A 19,427-nucleotide genomic window follows, 5' to 3' on the forward strand; every position below is an offset into this window, starting at 1 on the left:
CAGAGCCTGGACTGGGCCCATAACTGATTACAACTCTGGAAACTGGACAACAGAACATGATTAATGTCATCTAAGGTCCTTGGAGATAGGGCACTGTCAGCACTTGTTTTTCTGTTTCGCAAAACAGTTTAACATCTCCAAAACTTTCCGTAGCTCTTGGGCCTCCCCAGACAGGTTTCTGAGAAACATGTCACAGAGCAGACATCCAAATAACTATCAGGTCAGGAGAAATGAATTTTCAGTGCTGGCAGTTTGAAGTGAGTCTCTGAGCAGCAGGTGAGGGCAGGTTTTATCTCTACATTCACGATATGAACTGGTGATTCCTTTTGTCAATGGGTAGCTGGGGTATGGGAACAGCTTTTCTAACCAAAGGCAAACTGTTCCTAAAAGTACAAGAGGAATTCCTGATACTAGATTTATAAAGGAGAATCCTGTTAAAGAGCCCTGCTCTTTTATTTTCTCTAAATAAGAAGACTAAGTAAGAAGACTTTTACCAAATCTAAGCTTTCCCAGGACTATCAATGACACTGGCATTATTAGCTCAGACCTTTCCCTATGTGTTACATATTCCAAATGCAGAGCCTGCCTCTGCCTGGGTGAACTGAGAACTTGAAAGATCTAACCCTACTTGGCATTCCAAGAACTAGCTAACAAATTACTCTTACTTGAGTGTAGTTATTATTTTTCTCTCACACATCTAAAAGTAGAGAAATAATGCTGCAGTACAGGGCATTCTTAGAAATATCAAGTGTTTTTGCTTTACTAAGTTGAGTCTTGCACCAGCAAAGGTGATCTGAAAAAGAGTTATATTTCACAGTATCTAGTCCTGTTTTACCTTTAGTGCAGTACACCTTTGCTGGCCATTTGAATTGTCTAGACATCCTGGAACAAAATTTCCATGTGTGGTTAAGACTGCAGGCAGGTGTGTGCTTCTTTCTGCTCCCTCTCTAACTGTAGGAAACAAGCTGAACTTGGAGTGGCTTTTTAGCACATATTTATCAGTAGTCACTTTGGACTGTATTTTACTTTCCTAGTTACAGTGTTTACATTTTCAATGTGATATACATTAGACAAAGGAAAACTTTATTTTGCATGAGATATTTGTAAATTTTATTTGAAAGCTCAGTTTATATTTTGTGCCTTCTATCAAGGAAGATTTGACGCAATTCATTGCACAGCCTCATTTTCATTCTGTGATTTATTTTGTTCTCAAACTTTTCAGCAGAATATGCCTCTCAAGTAGAATGATATTGTAGCTCTCACAAGATACCTAATTATCACAAGAGGTGCCTGAATTCCTGTTTAGTGGTAGGATAAACAAAGTTAATAAACAAATAAGTGGTTAAAAGACTGTTAACTGTCTAAAAAGTATAAAGCGTTCCTGAGTGTTGAAGGATCACACTTGGTTTATGCTCAAAAGTCAGATCACCTTACATGCCTCACACAGGGAGAAAAAATTGAGGTAATGGAAATTTTAAAAAGTGCTTTTTTGATCTCTGGAAACTTCAAACTATCCTGAATACAAGCAAAAATTGTGTCACCATGTCATCAATTATCATATAATTCGTCCTCAAGAAAAAATGATGGGAGGTTATTGATGAGAGATATAAGGCCTCATGGTCTTCACCAAGCATAGGGGGAAAAAAAAACCCTAGCCAATTTTCCTTTTTTGCTAGACCTGAGAGGGAATATGTCAGTGACCTGGAGAGAGCAAAGATTCTTTTCTCCAACTTTCTATTTTAGTAAAGGCTTCTTTGTTTGAGGAAAGCCCTTAATATTTCTGTGCTGCATTTTTAGGTATCTATCTGAGTGAAAAATAAAGTTGGGGGGTAGGGGAGAGATAAATAAAACCAGCTTAATATGCATCATGAATCTTTAAGTAAAGTATATCCAATTTCTATCAGACTTATCTAAGACCTGAAATATTTAGATTGGGATTCAGCTTCAAGTTAAGACTCAAATCAGATCTCATGTACATGTAGGTGTACTCAGGATGTGTCAGGTATCTAAATTCCAATGACAGTCAATGTACTACTATATTGCTATTTTGCTGCCCAGCCACTTGACACAACTGAATTGCACACATAAAGGCATCTATTGTTTGTGATGCAGTAGGGTGTCTAAGAAATCCCCAGTGTTCGCATGTATGTAACACAGGATGTATGGAAAGTATATGCCCTTCAGGTGTAGCAGCTGGTGACAAGGAAGGATGTCTTACCCATTTTGAGATGCTCTGTATGTAGGCCACCAAATAAAACTCTAGGTTCTATTTTAGCATGATGTGATCATTCTTTGAAGTCCGACGATGGCACCAACCAGATCCCCATCAGTTTTAATGGCAACTTAGACACTTGGCTTGCCTACATGTAAACCTAAAGGTCTCTCTGTGAGCTGAACACCATCTAAGTTGTTATTTTAGAACTCTTTTTGACATAGTTTTATTTTCATCTTGTCTTACAGGTCTCTTTCTTTTCCTAGCTTGGTTTAGATTTGCTTTATCAGAAATGTTTTTTGAGTTGCCTTGCTGCTAGCTTAAGCGGAAATGACTGTCAAGTGATGAGCAGCCTCAGAGTACTGGAAGATATGGAGTGTTTCCCATAATACTGGTTCAGTGTCTCATCTATGGGATGTGACACACACTCCTTTAACTGTAGGCTAAGCATTTGTTGTGAGATGGTGGTGCATGATGTCCTCTCCCTATGATGTCTGCTTCTGGTCATGTTCAGTGGCTGCAACCTGCCACTCTGGGTGGCTCTATTAGCATTTCCCTTTTGCATGCACCTTATAGAGAAGAGATTTTGTCTTCATTAGATCCTTCTGTTCTATTCTAAATCTTCTCCCTTTGAAATCCTCTTGCTTCTTTCATCTGCTTTCACAAGGCGTCACCTCAGGCCCTCAGCCTCTCCTTTTGTTGTCTCTGCTCAGAACAGGTCATTGCCATTTTTGCATATGGAACTGCAGTAAAACTATCACACACCTGGATACTGCAGGTATTCAGGACTGAGGCATTAAGGAGGCACTAATTAAGGAGACACCATTAGATTGAATGGTCACCCTGAATGGTCTCTGACAGGTAATACTATGGAAACTAACACCTTCAGTATTACTGTGCAAAGTTTTCACAGCAGAGGTTGAAGACGATGGCTGATACCAAGTCAGCTTCAGAGGAAAATTTAAAAGGTCAGAATATTGCCTTCAAAATACTAGAAATTAAGAGACTAGAAATAATTCATAGCTGTTATGGGAGAAGGCCTGTAAATATGTTTTTTTTGTTTAGTCTGTGTTTAATTTGAAGATCTTTGATTTTTTTAAGGACTTTAGTGTAATTGAACTAATGATAGACTTTAACATTCTGTGTGTTTTATCCAGCACTGCCATTTTTTACAGACACCTAGCAGAAGATTTTTATCTTTATAAAAGTGTTTAAGGATTGGCTGCATAAAGCTTTATGTATGACATCTTTACTTTGATGCTATTACAGCTCAGCTTGAGGATATGTAAAGCATCATTTACATATTTTGCCCAAGACTAGAATGTGCCTTGTTTGACAGAAAGGTTTGCGAACTAATATTTGTATTAAATGTCATTCCATAAGGCTGAATTAAGTTACAAGGTCTGCTGCTACCACAACAATAGCCAAATGTCTGTCTTCTAACAGACGCCTTTGCAGTTGTGCAGGATATGATATTTACCAGTTTTCTGTTTATCATCTGGTTTTTACAGAGCTATTTGCAATTATATGGGGTTACAAGAAAAACCTGAATTGTTTTCCAAATAGATGAAGTAGTTTCCATAATTCTGCTACTCAAATTCCACTGTTTTTTTGGTTCCAGATATTTTCAGTAGTTGAATGCGTGCTTACATTTGTAGAACAATATAGTTTATGAGCACATATTTTGTTGAACATCATCTGGAGCACTTGGTGTAACTAGATAGAGAATGCATAAGCATTTAAAGATGTGATATCAAAACTTTTTTTATTAGCACAATGAAAACTGACTTGAGAAATTATTTTCTGCAGAAAACAACCTATTGAATGTGATGAATTTGGGGATGATATCGTAAGACAAGGTGTTACATCAGAAGAAAATTGATACCAATTTCAGTGAATGAGACCCAGAATGTCAATGTAATTTTTTTAATAAGAGTAACCCTAGTTTTCTGAAGATTTCTAATATACTTCCATGCTAAGTATGTAGTAGAAAACTAGATAGAGAACTGAGTGAAACTGGAAGCTGAAATATAAGTTTTATACTGTGATAAATGATCATAGAATAAGGACCTGCAAAAATGATTGAAAGATTAGTTTCTGAATTTCAGTATTAATTAATCCAGGTTGTTTAGCTAAAATTTTTTGAGACTCACAATTATTATTACTATGCATACTTCATCTAATTAACTAGTTAATTAAAACAGCTTAATTGTAAGCATTAGTTGTTTTTCTTTTCATATGTACTGAAGATCATAATGGAAATAACAAGATATGTTATCCTAGGGGGAAGGAGGGAGAGAGACAGGGTGAAAAAAGATAATCTTTAAAATGATATATTCTTCAGTTTTAGATAAAAGAAGATTATGCAAGGCAAATACTTATCTAGAACAACTCTTTGTGTCTAAATTTGACTGAATAGTTTTTCATTTAGTGAATTTCTATTTTAATTTTTTAAAACTAGAAATGTGACATTCATCAACAGAAATGAACTGTGGCTATTTAATAGCCAATTATCAAGTAAAAATTAACTATCAGTTTCTTGAGGTTAAAAGGAACACAGCTTGTCCACCAGACCAGGAGTTATATCTACTCTGTCCCTCCCAATGGAGCACATACTTTTGCTTCTCCCCTTCATATCTATATATACTATCACTTGCACAGTCCTGGAGCAAATACTGACTTCTAATTCTCAAACTGTTTGAGACTGTAAACTTGGGAAACATGGCTTAAATATCTCTTCTTGTGATATTTTGACATTTTTCATGCTTCTGTAAAAAAACAACACACACCTAAAGGTTCCGTGCAAGCAGAATGTCTGTTCTAAAGGAAGTATTTCCCTACTGAGAAAATGCATAACAGCTACACTGGTCCTCTTTCAAGTGACAATATCACTAGCAAATTATAATTATTCCATGATGATAAACTCAGGCATGATTTTGATCATAAGTTTTTAAGCCTACTTCTCTCTTATTAATAATTCCTAAAACAAATGTTTTAGTGGGATATATAAAACGTAATTAGGATGATAGATAACAAGTTACTTTATCTACTCATCAGGAATAAACAGTAGCTGACACAGCAAATGAAGATTCACTATCCAAGAGAGAAACTTTATTGCTATTCTTAACTTTTTTGCAGTAGGATAACAAATCCTCAATAAATACTATCTAAAGCAAACATCTTGCCTCTGTTCATACAAGGAGGAAAAGATCCTTTCTGTAGCAGAGCCATTGCTGTTCTGTTGTGCCAGACAGGGACAGAGATGGATTCATACACATTCTACAACTTACTCCCTTTGGAATCAATTTCTGTGAAGGATGCTTATGTGATTCTGTGTAGTGACTTTTAAGAGATGTACAGATGCATCCAAATGTAAATGCCCAAGAGGATGACTTCCAAGTAGATGCTATACATTGGCCAAAAAGCTATTCCAGTCGTGAAGCTAAAGTAGTAAGGCTGCTATAACCCAGCCTTACTACAATTCTTTCCTTCTGTCCCTGAAGAATAACCCAGGATTGAGACTCTGAGTTCTGAGAGATTTGCCTCTTAGTGGAGGCAAATCTAAGAGCTGAAATTGCTAATTTGAGAGCTTGGTTAGCCAGGTCGGTATTCAGTATTCTAGTACATAAAAAACATGATCTACTGATTTATGAACTTGGAATGACTCAGAGATATATTTTAGATTTTTAAAAAATCTTGAATTTGGATGCTCAGCTTCAAATTAGTGGGACCTAGTTTGTCACAAAGCAGAAATGCTACAGGAAAAGTCTTTCTCATGATTTTGTGACAACCATAGACATAAAATTATTCTTCTGTATTTTGCAGTTGTCTAGTGCTGGGTGGCTAGGATTCAAAAGAAGATTGGTGTAAGAAAGTATGCAGTTTCTGTTGGGCTTTCAGATGAAGTTTTGGGCCAGGTAAATATGAGGTTTTTCAGTAGTATTGGGTTTTGGGTTTCAGATCTGTTTGTACTTTCTTCTGTGTTTCCCTTACTTTCCTTTCTGAGCGGAGGAAAGCTGAATGGCAGAGCTTGCATACAAATCAGTGTATCTGACCTGGTCATAAATAAATTTAGGCTAGATGCTAAAAGGCTCCCTTATCTGAAAACCAAAAAATAGTCTTTCAGTAGCAGCAATGGAGAAAGTTACTGATTATACTGAAGGCAGAGGAATTGCTTGAGGTTGTTGCCTTTCATAAAAGTGAACCAGACCTAGTGATTTGCACAATTTCTTTTAAAACCCAGGTTCCTATGAAGTGGGATAAAACAACTTTATCAGGGCTCTCTTTCCAACCATAAACTTTGCTGCTGCTTCCTTGTTCAGTCACTTGCTAAGCTTATGTGCTACTATTTGCTTACCTCAGAGTGCTGCTAAATGTGAATGCATGCTGAATTGAGGTACAGTTAATAAAGCTATTATTGATTGGAGGAATAAATGATTGTGCTGGATTGGACTAATGTTAAATGAGCATAATCAACAAAAAATGCTTTTGTCTTAATCATTCGTACTGGCTTGAAAAAAAAGAAAGAACAGGACTGTTTGATCACATTAGGAGATGTTAACAGTATAAGTGACATTAGAGTGTACAGGTTCCAAATACAATTGTTATTTGCAGAATCTCACCTCAAACCACTTATGCTAACTTTATAGGTATATTTTTCATCTTTTTCTTTCATTGTCTGAGAACAAACATGACTGTAACACAAAGGAAAAGGAACAGCTGCCCATATTAGAAGCTATGTTTCTTTGAGATACTGAGTGATTATAGAGTTTGTTGGTATCTTTCTCTTCCATCAAGCACAACACATTTTTCATTTTCCTATTGACCTTTCCAGTGGAGGCTCAAAGATGTGTGGAAGGCTTTCAAGACATCAATAAAACCTTTTAATCATCATGTCCTCTTCAGCTCACTTTAGCATTCTAATACAGATAGAAACTTTCGTAATATCATATGTTAAATACAGTAATCCTGAAACTTATTCCTTCTGAGCAATGAGAGATGAAGGATTCATAGGGGTGATGAGATTCAATTTAATCAGTTTTGGACTTTTTTAGTTTCTCCTACACCTGACGCTTACTCAAGTACTGTTAAATATTTTAAACATAGCTGTGTTTAATGCTGTAATTGTTTACAGAAATTCTGTGCAAATTATGTTTCTTGCAGTTCTTTCACACTTTCATCCTATCTGTACATAACTGAGAATATTCCAGAGCAGTTTCCTTTGTAATTTACATTTGTATTGTTGAATATTAATGCTGATTTAAGGGAATAGATTGACATTCATAAAAAGTAGAGATCCCCATCTGATAATAGATATATATCATTGTTATCTTCCCCTTTGAATAGTGAACAGTCTTATGCCAATTTAAAGCCATTCCTGGACCACGTCATAGTTCCTAACTCTTGTCAAAGAAAATGCCAGCTCCTGGAAGAGACATCTGAGGTCTTGTGGACATATAATACAATCACTCAGTGACTATTTTGTACTTTTACTGCTTAAGCCATGTCTTTTTCGTGCCTTTATTTGCCAGAGAAAGGGCTTCTAAAAGTATTTTGGTTTATACTTCTGGCTGTGGAAACAGCGTTTCTCAAGTTATGGGCCTCCATGTCCACTGCCTCCTCTCACCTAGGTTAGATCTGACCAGGAAGGTGTCCTGCCCTCTTGTCTCAGAGTCAGGGCTATGACTGTAAATGAGAGCTGGTTGGTCAGGTTTTGAGTGGGATTTGAGGGAAGCATTTTCCACCTGTCACATTTACTGAGCACAGTCTGACAGCCCTGGCAAGGGATTTATCACTTCACTGCAGCTCCCCCTTCCACTATATGCTTTGGGCAACACTTGGAGTGTGGTGGAGAATGTGAAAGGAACACATATTCCAGTGCAGCCAGTGAAGATCTCTCCTCCTTCAGCCTGAGTTATAGCATCATCAAATGCTTTTAGTTCACTGTCTACCCAGCTTTCCTTTGGTCTCATAGAAATTCCCTTCTGATGTACCTCAGCTATTCAGAGTTTCTGCACCCCATTTCTCATGCTCGAACTGTTCTGATTTATGGGTTTCTGCTTTACTTCAAGCCATCTTTTAGATTCAATCTGCAGATTTTTCTCCCATCAGAAAGACAGGCAGTGAAACCACTGACCAGAGTCTGCACTAAGTACCAGGAAATGCAAATGCCATACCTTCTTCCACCCTTCAAACAATCAGATAGCAATTGGATCATTAAACTGGACGTCACGATTAAACCACTTTGGGCTCTAAGGTAGAGATGTCGTCAGCTATGCATCAGTCCAGGCTTTGATAACAGCACTATAACATTTAGCTGCTCAGGCAAGGTTTCAATGTACAGTTATACAATGCATTTTAGGTGAGCTGTTGAATTGTACTTCTAAAGGGCATGCTGCAACTTGGAATCAAGCCTGGAGATCTTCAGAAGGCAGCTTGACTGGCTTGCTTACAGATCTGCTGCACCAAGATATTCTCACATGGCACAGGGTCTGTATGACTGCCTTCTACGGTGCTGGAGGTGCAAGACTGATTTTAAACCTTTGGACGTAAAAATGCATACTACTACTAAAAGTCACAAATGAAAGAAAAAAAAATTTTTTTTTTAATGTTTGGCATATTTTTAGGATTGTAGATTTCATACCTAAGCAACATTTCTCCTTTTTGTGTCTTTGCTAAGGAGTTCAGGCAGTGAATATTTAGGTTAAATTGTTTGAGCCAGAACAAGGTAAATCAAAATTTTGTTTCATTTAATTTTACTTTATTTACTAAGAGTAAACTCAGGTGAGTGAGTTAAGCTTTTCAGGTTAGTTACTATTTAATCTTTCTCACTGTAATAGATGCATATGATGAGTATTATTATTTCTGAAAAATCTTTGCTTAAAAACTAGATGTGGATTCATTTTTGTCTTAGTATTTCTTTGTCCACCCTCAAGAAGACAGGTTCTAAATTTCAACTTGGCTTTGGAAAAGGAAGATTGTATATAAGAATTGATATATCCCTGTTCCCATTATCCATAAGTCCTGTTACAGCTGTTTTCCTTGTCTGTCCGTTTCTTTAGGTTGGAGACTTAAACTATCTGATTAGCACCAGAATAATCATTATAACATGTATTGTATCTTGTTTTGGTTTTCTGGCAGGGAACAAAACAGTCTTAATGCTATTGCAATAGAAGGAGTATCTGTCAATGAATCCAGGTCTAGATCTCTTCTTATTCATCATGGGGATTTCCCATCTGAAGAGATTAACTGAAAATTTTCTTTTAAGCTGACCTGCTAGCATGTTTTATAGACTAAATAGGTGTATAATTACTCAAGCAACATTGAAAAGCATCCAATATTCCTATTACTGATGGTATTAGTATACCAGTACTGTAATAGTGGAGGAGTTGAAAAGACGTAGTAAGACCTTCTTTAGTCAAAAATAGCTTTGTTATTTCTTTTGAGTGAATGCACATTCACGTGCACCTAAGCACTTGAGACAAAAGCTTTTATTTGTTATAATACTGTTTTTAGAGTTCCCCTGTCCTGCCTATAGTATATCCAATAAACTCAGTATGAAGGGGCACTGAGTGCCCATCTTGCCTTCAGCTCCTCTTATTCTTGAGAATTTCTTTTAACATTAAATACAGTGAAGCACAATGCTAGGGCACACTGAATGTGTCACAGATTAGGTATGTCTTAAAGTGTATTGAATGACTGATAAATGACCATCCTTTTCTAATGAGAAATAATAAAGTACCAGCAAACAGAACAAAGGAGATATTTCAGTGCTCTGTCATGGATAGAGACAATAATGTTAAACAGTGATAGGCTACCTTGCTGTTTATGTTTTTGATTCTTAATGGTTCTGAGGATGAATATTACTGGATCTGATTACTGGAAAGTGATTCTCCTGTGTCTGTAGGTGGAAATGGACAAGATAAGAAATCAACTGAGGAAGTTTTGGTTGTTGGAGAAGCCTTCATCAGCTCTTTGTCATGACAGAAACTTAGATGGTTAACAGTTTTTTCTGAAAGTCCCTTTTGCAAATGAACTCAAGCTGTTGTTTTTTAAACTTTGGGTTGATCAGAATGCAAATCAATATGTCAAGGTGCTTGAGAGGCTTACAAAACCAAAAATTCAAATGTTTGCACTCAATCCTAGAAATACCAGACTATTTACAAAGAAAGAGCTGATAATGTGTAGTAGTTTTAAAGTCATCTTTTTTTCCAGTACTTCAACTTCTAGAAGTCTTTAAAAATTCTTGTAATTTCCAAAGCTTTGCTTTTGAAATGAGATACATTTTTCACATTCCTGTGCTGACAAGTCATTATTACTGTGCATCATCAACTATGATGAAAACACTTTACTCTGTGTCCTTGGGTTATACTGGTGAGATATTAGAGGAAAGATGTTCTTGTTAACAATTACTTTTTTTTTTAAGGACATAACAATTCAGTCATACAGTAATGTCAACTCAGAGCAAGAATGATAATGGAGTAATTGTTGCAGGGAAAGACTCAGAGATCTAAATTATCTAGAGAGCCCCTGTCCCTGGGATGTCAAACTCTTAGCCTGCTGATTAATTACTCTAACCTCTATACCAGATTATGGTTCTACAGGAACTCTAGCTTTGATTTAGGAACAGGTATACTTCTAGCTATGTGAATGTAAATAAAATCTTTTGAAAATATTTTGAAGCAGATCTAGCTTTTCAAGCCTACTGATGTGTTATTCTGGTACTTCTGAGAATTGTAAACTATCCCATTCACTTGATTTGGATTTTGGTTTGGAAAACATAGATGATACCATTAAATATAAGAAGTTTAAGAAGGACAAGTTTAACAGCTTTTGGAATATCCTTATCACCAGTCTATTCCCTATGGTTCTAAAACATGAATTAGTTTGCTGGTGATTTTAAAGCAATGCTGATATAAAATAAGAACTGAAAAAGAGTTTAACAAGTAAAAAGACTAACAAGTTTAAATTATGAGAATTAGATGTTAAATGCTTGTGAGTGGAGTCATAACTAGTGTAATCCCATATACAATCTTAGTTTTGCAATTTTTTAGGAGTTCTGATCTTTTTTATCCTTATCAGTTTAATTATCATACTTAATTTATTTCCAATAAGCAAAGATATTTAAAGGACCAGCTTCTATAAGATTGGAATCTCATGGAGAAATCTGAGATTTTCATCTCTATTTTGTAGCTACTATAGGCATGGATAAACATTTAGTTTATCTGTTATAAATTCTCATGATTATATAAGCAAATTAAGGTCCTCAACTGCACTTTGATTTTTAAAACAAAAAGGCACTGCTATTAACATGTAATTTAACCGCCTGCATAATACTAACCAGGTTTTCATCTAGAGTTTTCCTTGATTTATCAAATACTTTTTAGTTAAACTAAAGCATATCTCTTGGGAAAAATTTCAGTCTTTATTTAAAGCCCTTAGCTGATGGAGAATTTATCACAGTCCTTGGTTATCTGTTCAATGCTTAATTACTCAATCATTTTATTTTAATTTGAACTTCACTAACTTCAGCTTTCCAGCACTGGTTCTTGTAATGTTGTGGTTTTTTTCTACTAGATTAGAGCTTTCTGCTACTAGTGTTTGTCTTCTTACAGGTAATTACAGAACATTATAAAGCTATTTCTTAAGCTTGTCTCTGATAAATTACATTAATTGAGCTCCATTTGGTCACTCAGTGTAAGCGTGTAATCAGACAATTCCTTTAGGAATCTTTCATGGCCGTTCCAAGCAAATATGACACGATTTGTTTCCATCAATATTGAGTGAAAATGAAATGATTGCATACTCAGATATAAGTGCAAGCACCTTGTGAGAAGTTGTAATGGATTTTAATAGTAAAGGAATGAGTGGTATTAAAAAAAAAAAAAAAAAGAATAGCTACTACCTGCATAAAGGGAAGGATGAGGGATAAAAACATTCTGAAATAAAAGGCAACCTAAGTATTGTGGAGGAAACAAACAACTGATAAAGAATTTGGGTGACAAAAAAATTAGCTGTAAGTATAAGTTGTTTCTGAACAAAGAGATGCAGATCATCTGAAGATCTTAAGGCTTTTTAAGTGATAGTGGAAGAAAACAAGTTCTCAAATATCTCCATTTGCTAAAGCAAAAGAAAAGAATAAATAAAAGGGTGCTTGTGCATCAACTTCTCATACATTAATGGATATAATTTATTTCAGAGGATTTAAAATTTTATTTTAATTTATTTACAGAGAAGAGCTAAACAAGCAGTAAAGTTATTACAATGATATAGAGTGATATAAAAATTAGCTACCTCATAGAAAAGTCTTGTTGTGACATAGGCTATGGTTTCAAAGATTAAAGAATAATTTTTTCCCCTCTGGAATTACTTCTTTGAGAACAGAGCCATTCATGACAGAGTTTGAAGTTTACATGAATAACACATGTAGATCCTGTTTCTTAATATGAATGTCTTTTCTGTAAGGCATTGCTGTTCTGCCTCAGTGCTGCAACCTATATACCATGGTATCATTATTACTATTCAAAGTTCATTGATGTAGAAGATAAATCATATTTCAGTTCTGCTAGTAACATTATTTTCTCTCTTAATGTTTGCAGGAGTGTTTTTTTCAAAGTACGTGTAAGAGAAATACCTTTGTAAAATAAAGGTGGTTAACCCTTGTGCTAATTACATAGTTTAAAATATAAATGTTCCATCTGTTGATTTTGCTCAGGGTATATAAAACAAGGGGATTATTGACTGGTGCAGCTGTTTTCCTCTGTTGTGCAAATCTTCCTCAATTCAGAGGTTATTGATCTGAAAGACACTAAGCTCCTTTGGGTCCACTACAGCCTAGTGTGTTGATGCAGTTACCACATAGAGCAAAAAGTCTACCTGCTAATAATCTTTAAGAAACACTGCTTGGAGGAAAAAGTTACTGAACCTTGCTAAAGAGAAGTTCCTCTCAATTAAATATCCCTACTATACCCACAAGCATCTACATAACAGAGTGTTTGGATTGTTAGGATTTATAAAAAGGAGGAAAGGAAGAGAGCTCAAAAAACCCCTTCTTATAGGGATTTGGGGTTTTTTTACAGTTATAAAACCTTAGAAATATGTCATTTAAAGAGAAAACATACTATGGAAGTACATCCAGAAACAAGTCACGTTACAGACTTAGTTAGACAGTGTAATATCATTCATTACACATGCTTGAAAAGATTCATTCATGCCAGGATTCAAGATGGATTTTTTTGTTTTTCCTCAGAAAACAAAGACTTCCACTTTTCAGCTCCACTTTTTTTTTTACCTGAAATTGGAAGCAATGCTACAAAAGGGACCTCAAAATGCAATAGTTATTGCAATTATTGATCATGATGAACAGCAAGAAAAAATATTTCCAAGCATGGGCTGCATCCTGAAATTTAAATTCCTAGTTTCCTGACAAAATAATTTTTTTGCTTAAATTCTTAGTGCAATCACATAGAAGGAATGTAGGGATATAATAACTAGCTCCTAAAAATAGATTCCATTTAAATTTGGCAGCAATTTTACAACAAATCTCTGTCATCCTTTGGGAAACAACACAGATGATTGAAATTCTGAAGCAGATTGATAGAGAGGAGAAGTTTCTGATGGACTCCAACTGTCTTGCAGGTTGCAATAATTAGACACTGACTGATACATTGATACAATTACTCCATTCTTTTGGCCAGAACCATTTTCAGAGGTTGTGTACTAATAAAAATTACACTGATGCTTCCATAAACTTGTAACTGTGAACTTCAAACAGGTCCTTTTCTTCTAGTCAGAGCCTACCCATTTTCCTTGTCTCCAGCTCTGGAGACCTCTGCCTGATGTTCTTGACTTTCTAAGTCATTATCAGACTTTTATTCTGGCTTACTTCTTTCTGTTCAGGACTTTTTCCTCCTTTCTCTGAGCAACTGTTAAAAGCCAAATCATGCACAGTCTTCTAGAGCAAACATGATACATACTTTTATGGTACTAAGAATTCAGGAATTAAAAATGAATAATTTCCCTGGAAAGCTTGCTAGATATTTCTATGGTATTCCAAGATTTATTTGTATTTATTTATTTATTTTTATAAGTATGTGTTAGGAGGATTTTTTACTTAAAAGAGAAGGGTTAATGCTTGTTTTCTTTAGCTAACATCTAGTGATTCAAGGCTTGTTTTCACTTTACCCAAAGCCTACAGCAAAGGGGTGTGGCAATGCTTTTTCACTTAGTTTGGGGCATTTATAATTTGGAGTCTGGCATAAACAAAGTCCTAGGGATGGAGGTTGCCAACACACCAACTGAATACCCCATCTCTTATTTTCTTTTTGTTAATAAATCTGTTAATCTTGTTAATAATTCTGAGCTCTTAATAAAATCCAGCCTTATGTGAATTTAATTTAGCTCCATCAGGTCCTCCTTTAAATTAAGATAGTGGTAATAGAAACATGTTTTTAGCACCATGTGATTTTCAGTATCAATTAACTCAAATTCTTCCCATACAACTTTCATACATGTGCATATTTTAATTTTATGTCTGATGAGCTAATATAGTGATACTCCTATTTTTAAATAAAATTATGCTTGTGCATTTATTTCCAGCAGAGCAGAATGGAAGAAGGGAGGGTGCATTTCAGAATTTTGTATCTCCCTTCCTGATTACAGAAAGTACTGAAGGGGCTGTTTTTTATCCAGAGCCCTGCAGAAACTGATCTGGAATGAAAACTTGAAGCTTGGAAATGGATCCTGTGAAATGAGTCCTGCAATTTTTAGGCTGTACAATAGCAGAATTATCCCTCAATAATGCCAGGAATAGTGCACAAAAAGGACAGCATCAACCCACTGAACTCGTCTGAAAAAAAAAAAAAAAAGGCAAAAAAAAGCAACCCATTAAAAGGAAAACCTCTGTAGTTAAAATAGAAAAGCTTTTTTTTCCAAATTGAGGCTGCTAAACTAAGCTCAACTTTGCAGCTAAAATGAAATGGTTTAATCCTACACCACATGAAAGGAGAATGTCAGCAATTAAGTCAGACTAGAAAGCTTTGTTAGTGAAGGAATGCCTGGCTGGAACTTGCCCTCAAAGGCTTTACAAGGGAAACAGTCATTTATTTAGGCAATCTCTTGACAGAATACAAAAGAAATAAACTGATAATGGATTGGCACTTCAGGGGAACCAAAGGCTTTTAATAAAACTGCTCTGGACCACCCTCCTCCTCCTAAATATCAAACTCTCTGAGATGTAACCTTCCAGTAACCTTGCTGGGATGCATGGCAGTGCGATTCACCAGGACACCCCCATTCTTCTCTTTTCAGGCTCCTGCTCTCATGGCTATTGGCAATGTCAGAACGGCAAGTGTCACAGACCTGAACAAAGCTGTGATTTTGAAGACAACTGCGGGGATAATACAGATGAGAGTGAATGCGGAACTTCCTGCACCTTTGAGAACGGCAGATGTGGCTGGCAAAATTCCCTGGCAGACAATTTTAACTGGGTGCTAGGGGTCAGCTCGCCTCAAAGTCTTAGACCTCCCAGGGATCATACACTAGGAAATAGAACTGGTATGTTGTCAGTTCACAAATGAGATGTAATTGTCTTCATGGAGCTTCTTATACCTCCCTTCACAGGCAGCAGGGGGTTTCTAACATGTCTAATCAGGGTGTCATTTTTAATGAGTTAAATGTGTAACAATATCAAAATATTAATTACTGTTGTAAAATGACCTTAAGTTAAGAAAAAATGATTGTCAGTTGTTTCTCCTTTAAGTATTGCTGTATAAGTCAAGCAAGATAATTTGTTACTTGTCAGGAGAGAGGCATTTGCTCTGGTTGCAGCTTGCAAGCGTGAGTCAGCTCAGCTCTGAGATCCACTGGGTCCCACTCCTCCAGAGCTTGAGCGCATTTCCAGGAAGCTTAAAGTTACCCATAGTGACTATTCATAGTTTAATTGTAGGTAATTTTAAGTAAGTAAATTTAAAGAAATAAACCTCCTTTGTAAGTGGCAGTGCAGCTCCAGGTTTGTTTTGGCTGAAACACCCAGTTATCTCTTCTTGTTCTTGCTACAAGCTCTGTGCCTTCATCCTCTGCCTTTGAAGGTCCTGTAGTTCAGGCAAAGATGTTACTGAAGCTGAGCTTAGATCTTAAATTGAAATATTCCACAGCAGAGTTGCACAAAAGCATGGGACTTTTATTTAGTAGTTGGTGAATGTTTACATGAACTGCTGAAAGACAAAACCCAATAAAACCTAAGTTTACTTGAAGATATGTAGAAACTCTGGGGCTAGTGAAAACTTGCCAAGGTGACTGAGGGTGAAACAGGCACAAATAATCACAAAGATTATGTGTTCATATGTTTTTAAATTTTGAGACAGTCCAGCCTGGCTGCATTTCACTGATCTCAAAGTAAGATGCAGTACAAGAGAACTACCCTCCAATGTGTCCCTGTCTTTTATTGGGCTTTTAAAATAGCCAGTGCTGTTAGAACACAGATTTATGTATCTCCATGGTATATATGTTCAATCCACTCCACATATGAATAAAATACTGCTGATCTAATTCTCAAGGCTGGAAATGTACCCTATAATCTGAAAGTTAAGTATTTTTGTTGTGGTGAGTGATCAAACAGGTCAAATTCTCTATTTTTTACTCAAGAGCTGCTCTATAGTCTTGAAATTGTGTTCTCAAATAAATATGTTTAGAATTAATTTCACTTTTCACAATTTTAATGTGGCCAAATTTTTAAAGGTGAAGTTGGTGTCTGGCCATATTGTTACAGCTGATAAAACTTAATAATTGTGTTCATCATGAGAGAACCAAAACAAAATTCAGCTCAGCTGTTAAAATTTTGGCATATCTGTGGTGCTTAGTTGTTGACTGGGGTTAAACCACGGCAGTGGTAGAGAATACAACAGTATTCAGTGATTGGTCCTTGTACAAAGGCGAATTTCAGCACTTACTTCCAAAACCACAGCTCTTGAGCTTACATCTAGCAATTGCTTAATTCTAACCCCCCTATTAGCACCTCTGTTTTCAACATCTGTTGAAAATTTGCTTATGACTAGAATTACATAATTCTGGTTGAAATTAAGTGATTTGTCCTATTATCTCCTAGCCAAGCTTGACTAGCTGTGATCAGCCCACTGTCCCACAGTGCTGGTGCCAGTCATTCAGATAAAGGAGCCTTTCAGAGTGTCCCTGGCCTGCCACCTCAGTCAGTCAAGTTTCCTTCCAAAGAAGACTGTGAAACTTTTTTGGGTTGGGTTGCTTTGATTTGGTTTGGTTTGGTTTCCTCCAAACAGAAGTCATTTGCCTAATATTAAACAGGTGTTAACAATCATCAACATGCCTAAAACTCAACCCAGTCTAGCTATGTCTTCCTAGCAGACATTGATGCCATGGATATGGCATACTTCTGATATCTTGTAGTGTTTATGTACATGTCTTTTTTAACACACAAAATAGCATATGTAGAAAAAATAGGTTCATTTGTATTTTCTAATTAAATATATTTTTAAAATATTATCATGAATATGTCGCTACACTTGTTAGATGTATGATTGACCTCAGGGAAAAAGCAAATATCTCATCCCATAATATTGTGGCAAACATCTATGTTTGTAAATTAGCCAGAGAAGTGTCAAAGTTAGAATGAAGCCATTTTACTCCATCTCTAATGAACTAATTTTTTTTTCTCTAGTTCATATACAAACTTTAGTAGATATGCAATTATAATTTAACAGTGTGTTATTTATACTACATTTATGTTTATGTGAACTACACATTTGGTTTTTGTACAAAGGAAAAAAAAGTATTTGAAAACTTGCAGAATTTAATACACTTCTGATTAAAAATAAAAATGGAAAACTCAAGGACCATATCAGTGTTGGAAAATATTAACTGTAGGCATCTATTTTTGGAATTTCCTCTGACTAAATAATTTAAATGTGAGTTAATATTCATACCTTAAAGAGTACAGATGGCCAAAGGTAACATGAATCATAAGGGATACCTAATGATTTATAAATGTATGAAGGTTTTTTGCCTGTTTCACAAGTTTTTGTGTAGTGTGACTTGCTATTTTGAAGATTATCTTTCAAAAAACTTAATCCTAAAATTTATTACCATGTGGCTATTGTATGATGTACTGTGAAAATAGCAACTAATGCTGTTGGGCAAGGACATGTAATCAGAGTAGCTGCGAAACATGGAAGTATTCTCGCTCTTCTATACAGGCCCATTCAAATCCTAAGCTGCTTCCAGTTTATTCCTGATATAACGAGTACACAAGGAATGTGATCTGGTCATTTTTTACCCTAAGCTGAGGTTCACTAGTGTAGGACCTATATGGGAAGTACACTTCATCTGTTTCTGCAATTACTTTGCTGAGTTTTGGAATCTAATTTGAAAGGCCAAAACAATCTTTCAATAATACAACATTTAATTTCAGGACAATTCCTTTATCTTGAGGCCACTGCAATAGGCCTAAAAAATGAAAAAGCCCATGTGAAGAGTTCCAGATGGAAAGAATCAAGTGGGACTTGTGTGATGAGCTTCTGGTACTTCAAGTCATCAAAAGCCATGGGACATATCCAGGTTCTGATTAAGGTAATAAAAAAACCTTTTTCTTTTGAATATCTGATACCTGTAGGGCTGTACGTGCTCCAGTAGAATGCTTTGGCACTCTGACATTCTGTTGTTCAGCTTGTAGACTGGAAGAGCTCGCACGTGCCTCTTAGTTCAGTGCTGGTTTTTATTATTCTAGTCTCTTAAAAATGCTTTTACCATTTCTTTTCCAAAATACGTTTCTCTGAAAAGCCACAGAAAATCTTTTTAAAACCTCTTTCCATTTTCCCTTTTCATAAACAGTACCTTTCCCTTTGATATTCTCCATTTGAAAGCTATTTTCATATTTTGCTGCCATCCCTATTGGTAGCTATCAGTATACAAGCCTATCGTTCTGATGGGATGACATCCACCAAAAAAATGAATTTGCAACCTGCAAAAAGTGAGAATAAAGTACAAAAATATGACTGTATTAAATTATTTATCTTTTTATGTAGACAGGTACAGAATATATAATCAATTTTCTTTAGAAATAACATTTTCTTCACCAAATGTGGGATGACCAAAAAATTATATATTAAAAAAAAACCTATTTAGTTATTCAGTTACAAGTGAAAACTGATATGTTCCCTGAAAATTGGCTGTTTCATTTGTTGTTTGT

The 19,427-nt window shown here is 35.7% G+C and overlaps 1 protein-coding gene across 1 annotated transcript in view; it reads left to right on the plus strand.

The window, feature by feature from the left end:
• Positions 1-19,427, plus strand: part of MALRD1 (MAM and LDL receptor class A domain containing 1) — a 291,485-nt gene that overhangs the window by 132,503 nt on the left and 139,555 nt on the right. The window contains exons 26-27 of the mRNA XM_072851516.1: positions 15,521-15,766; positions 18,651-18,808. Coding sequence (XP_072707617.1) covers positions 15,521-15,766; positions 18,651-18,808 — 404 coding nt within the window. The remainder of the gene's footprint in view (positions 1-15,520; positions 15,767-18,650; positions 18,809-19,427) is intronic.

Source organism: Ciconia boyciana, chromosome 2 (assembly GCF_034638445.1).
Source record: "Ciconia boyciana chromosome 2, ASM3463844v1, whole genome shotgun sequence".
NCBI classification, from domain to species: Eukaryota; Metazoa; Chordata; class Aves; order Ciconiiformes; family Ciconiidae; genus Ciconia; species Ciconia boyciana.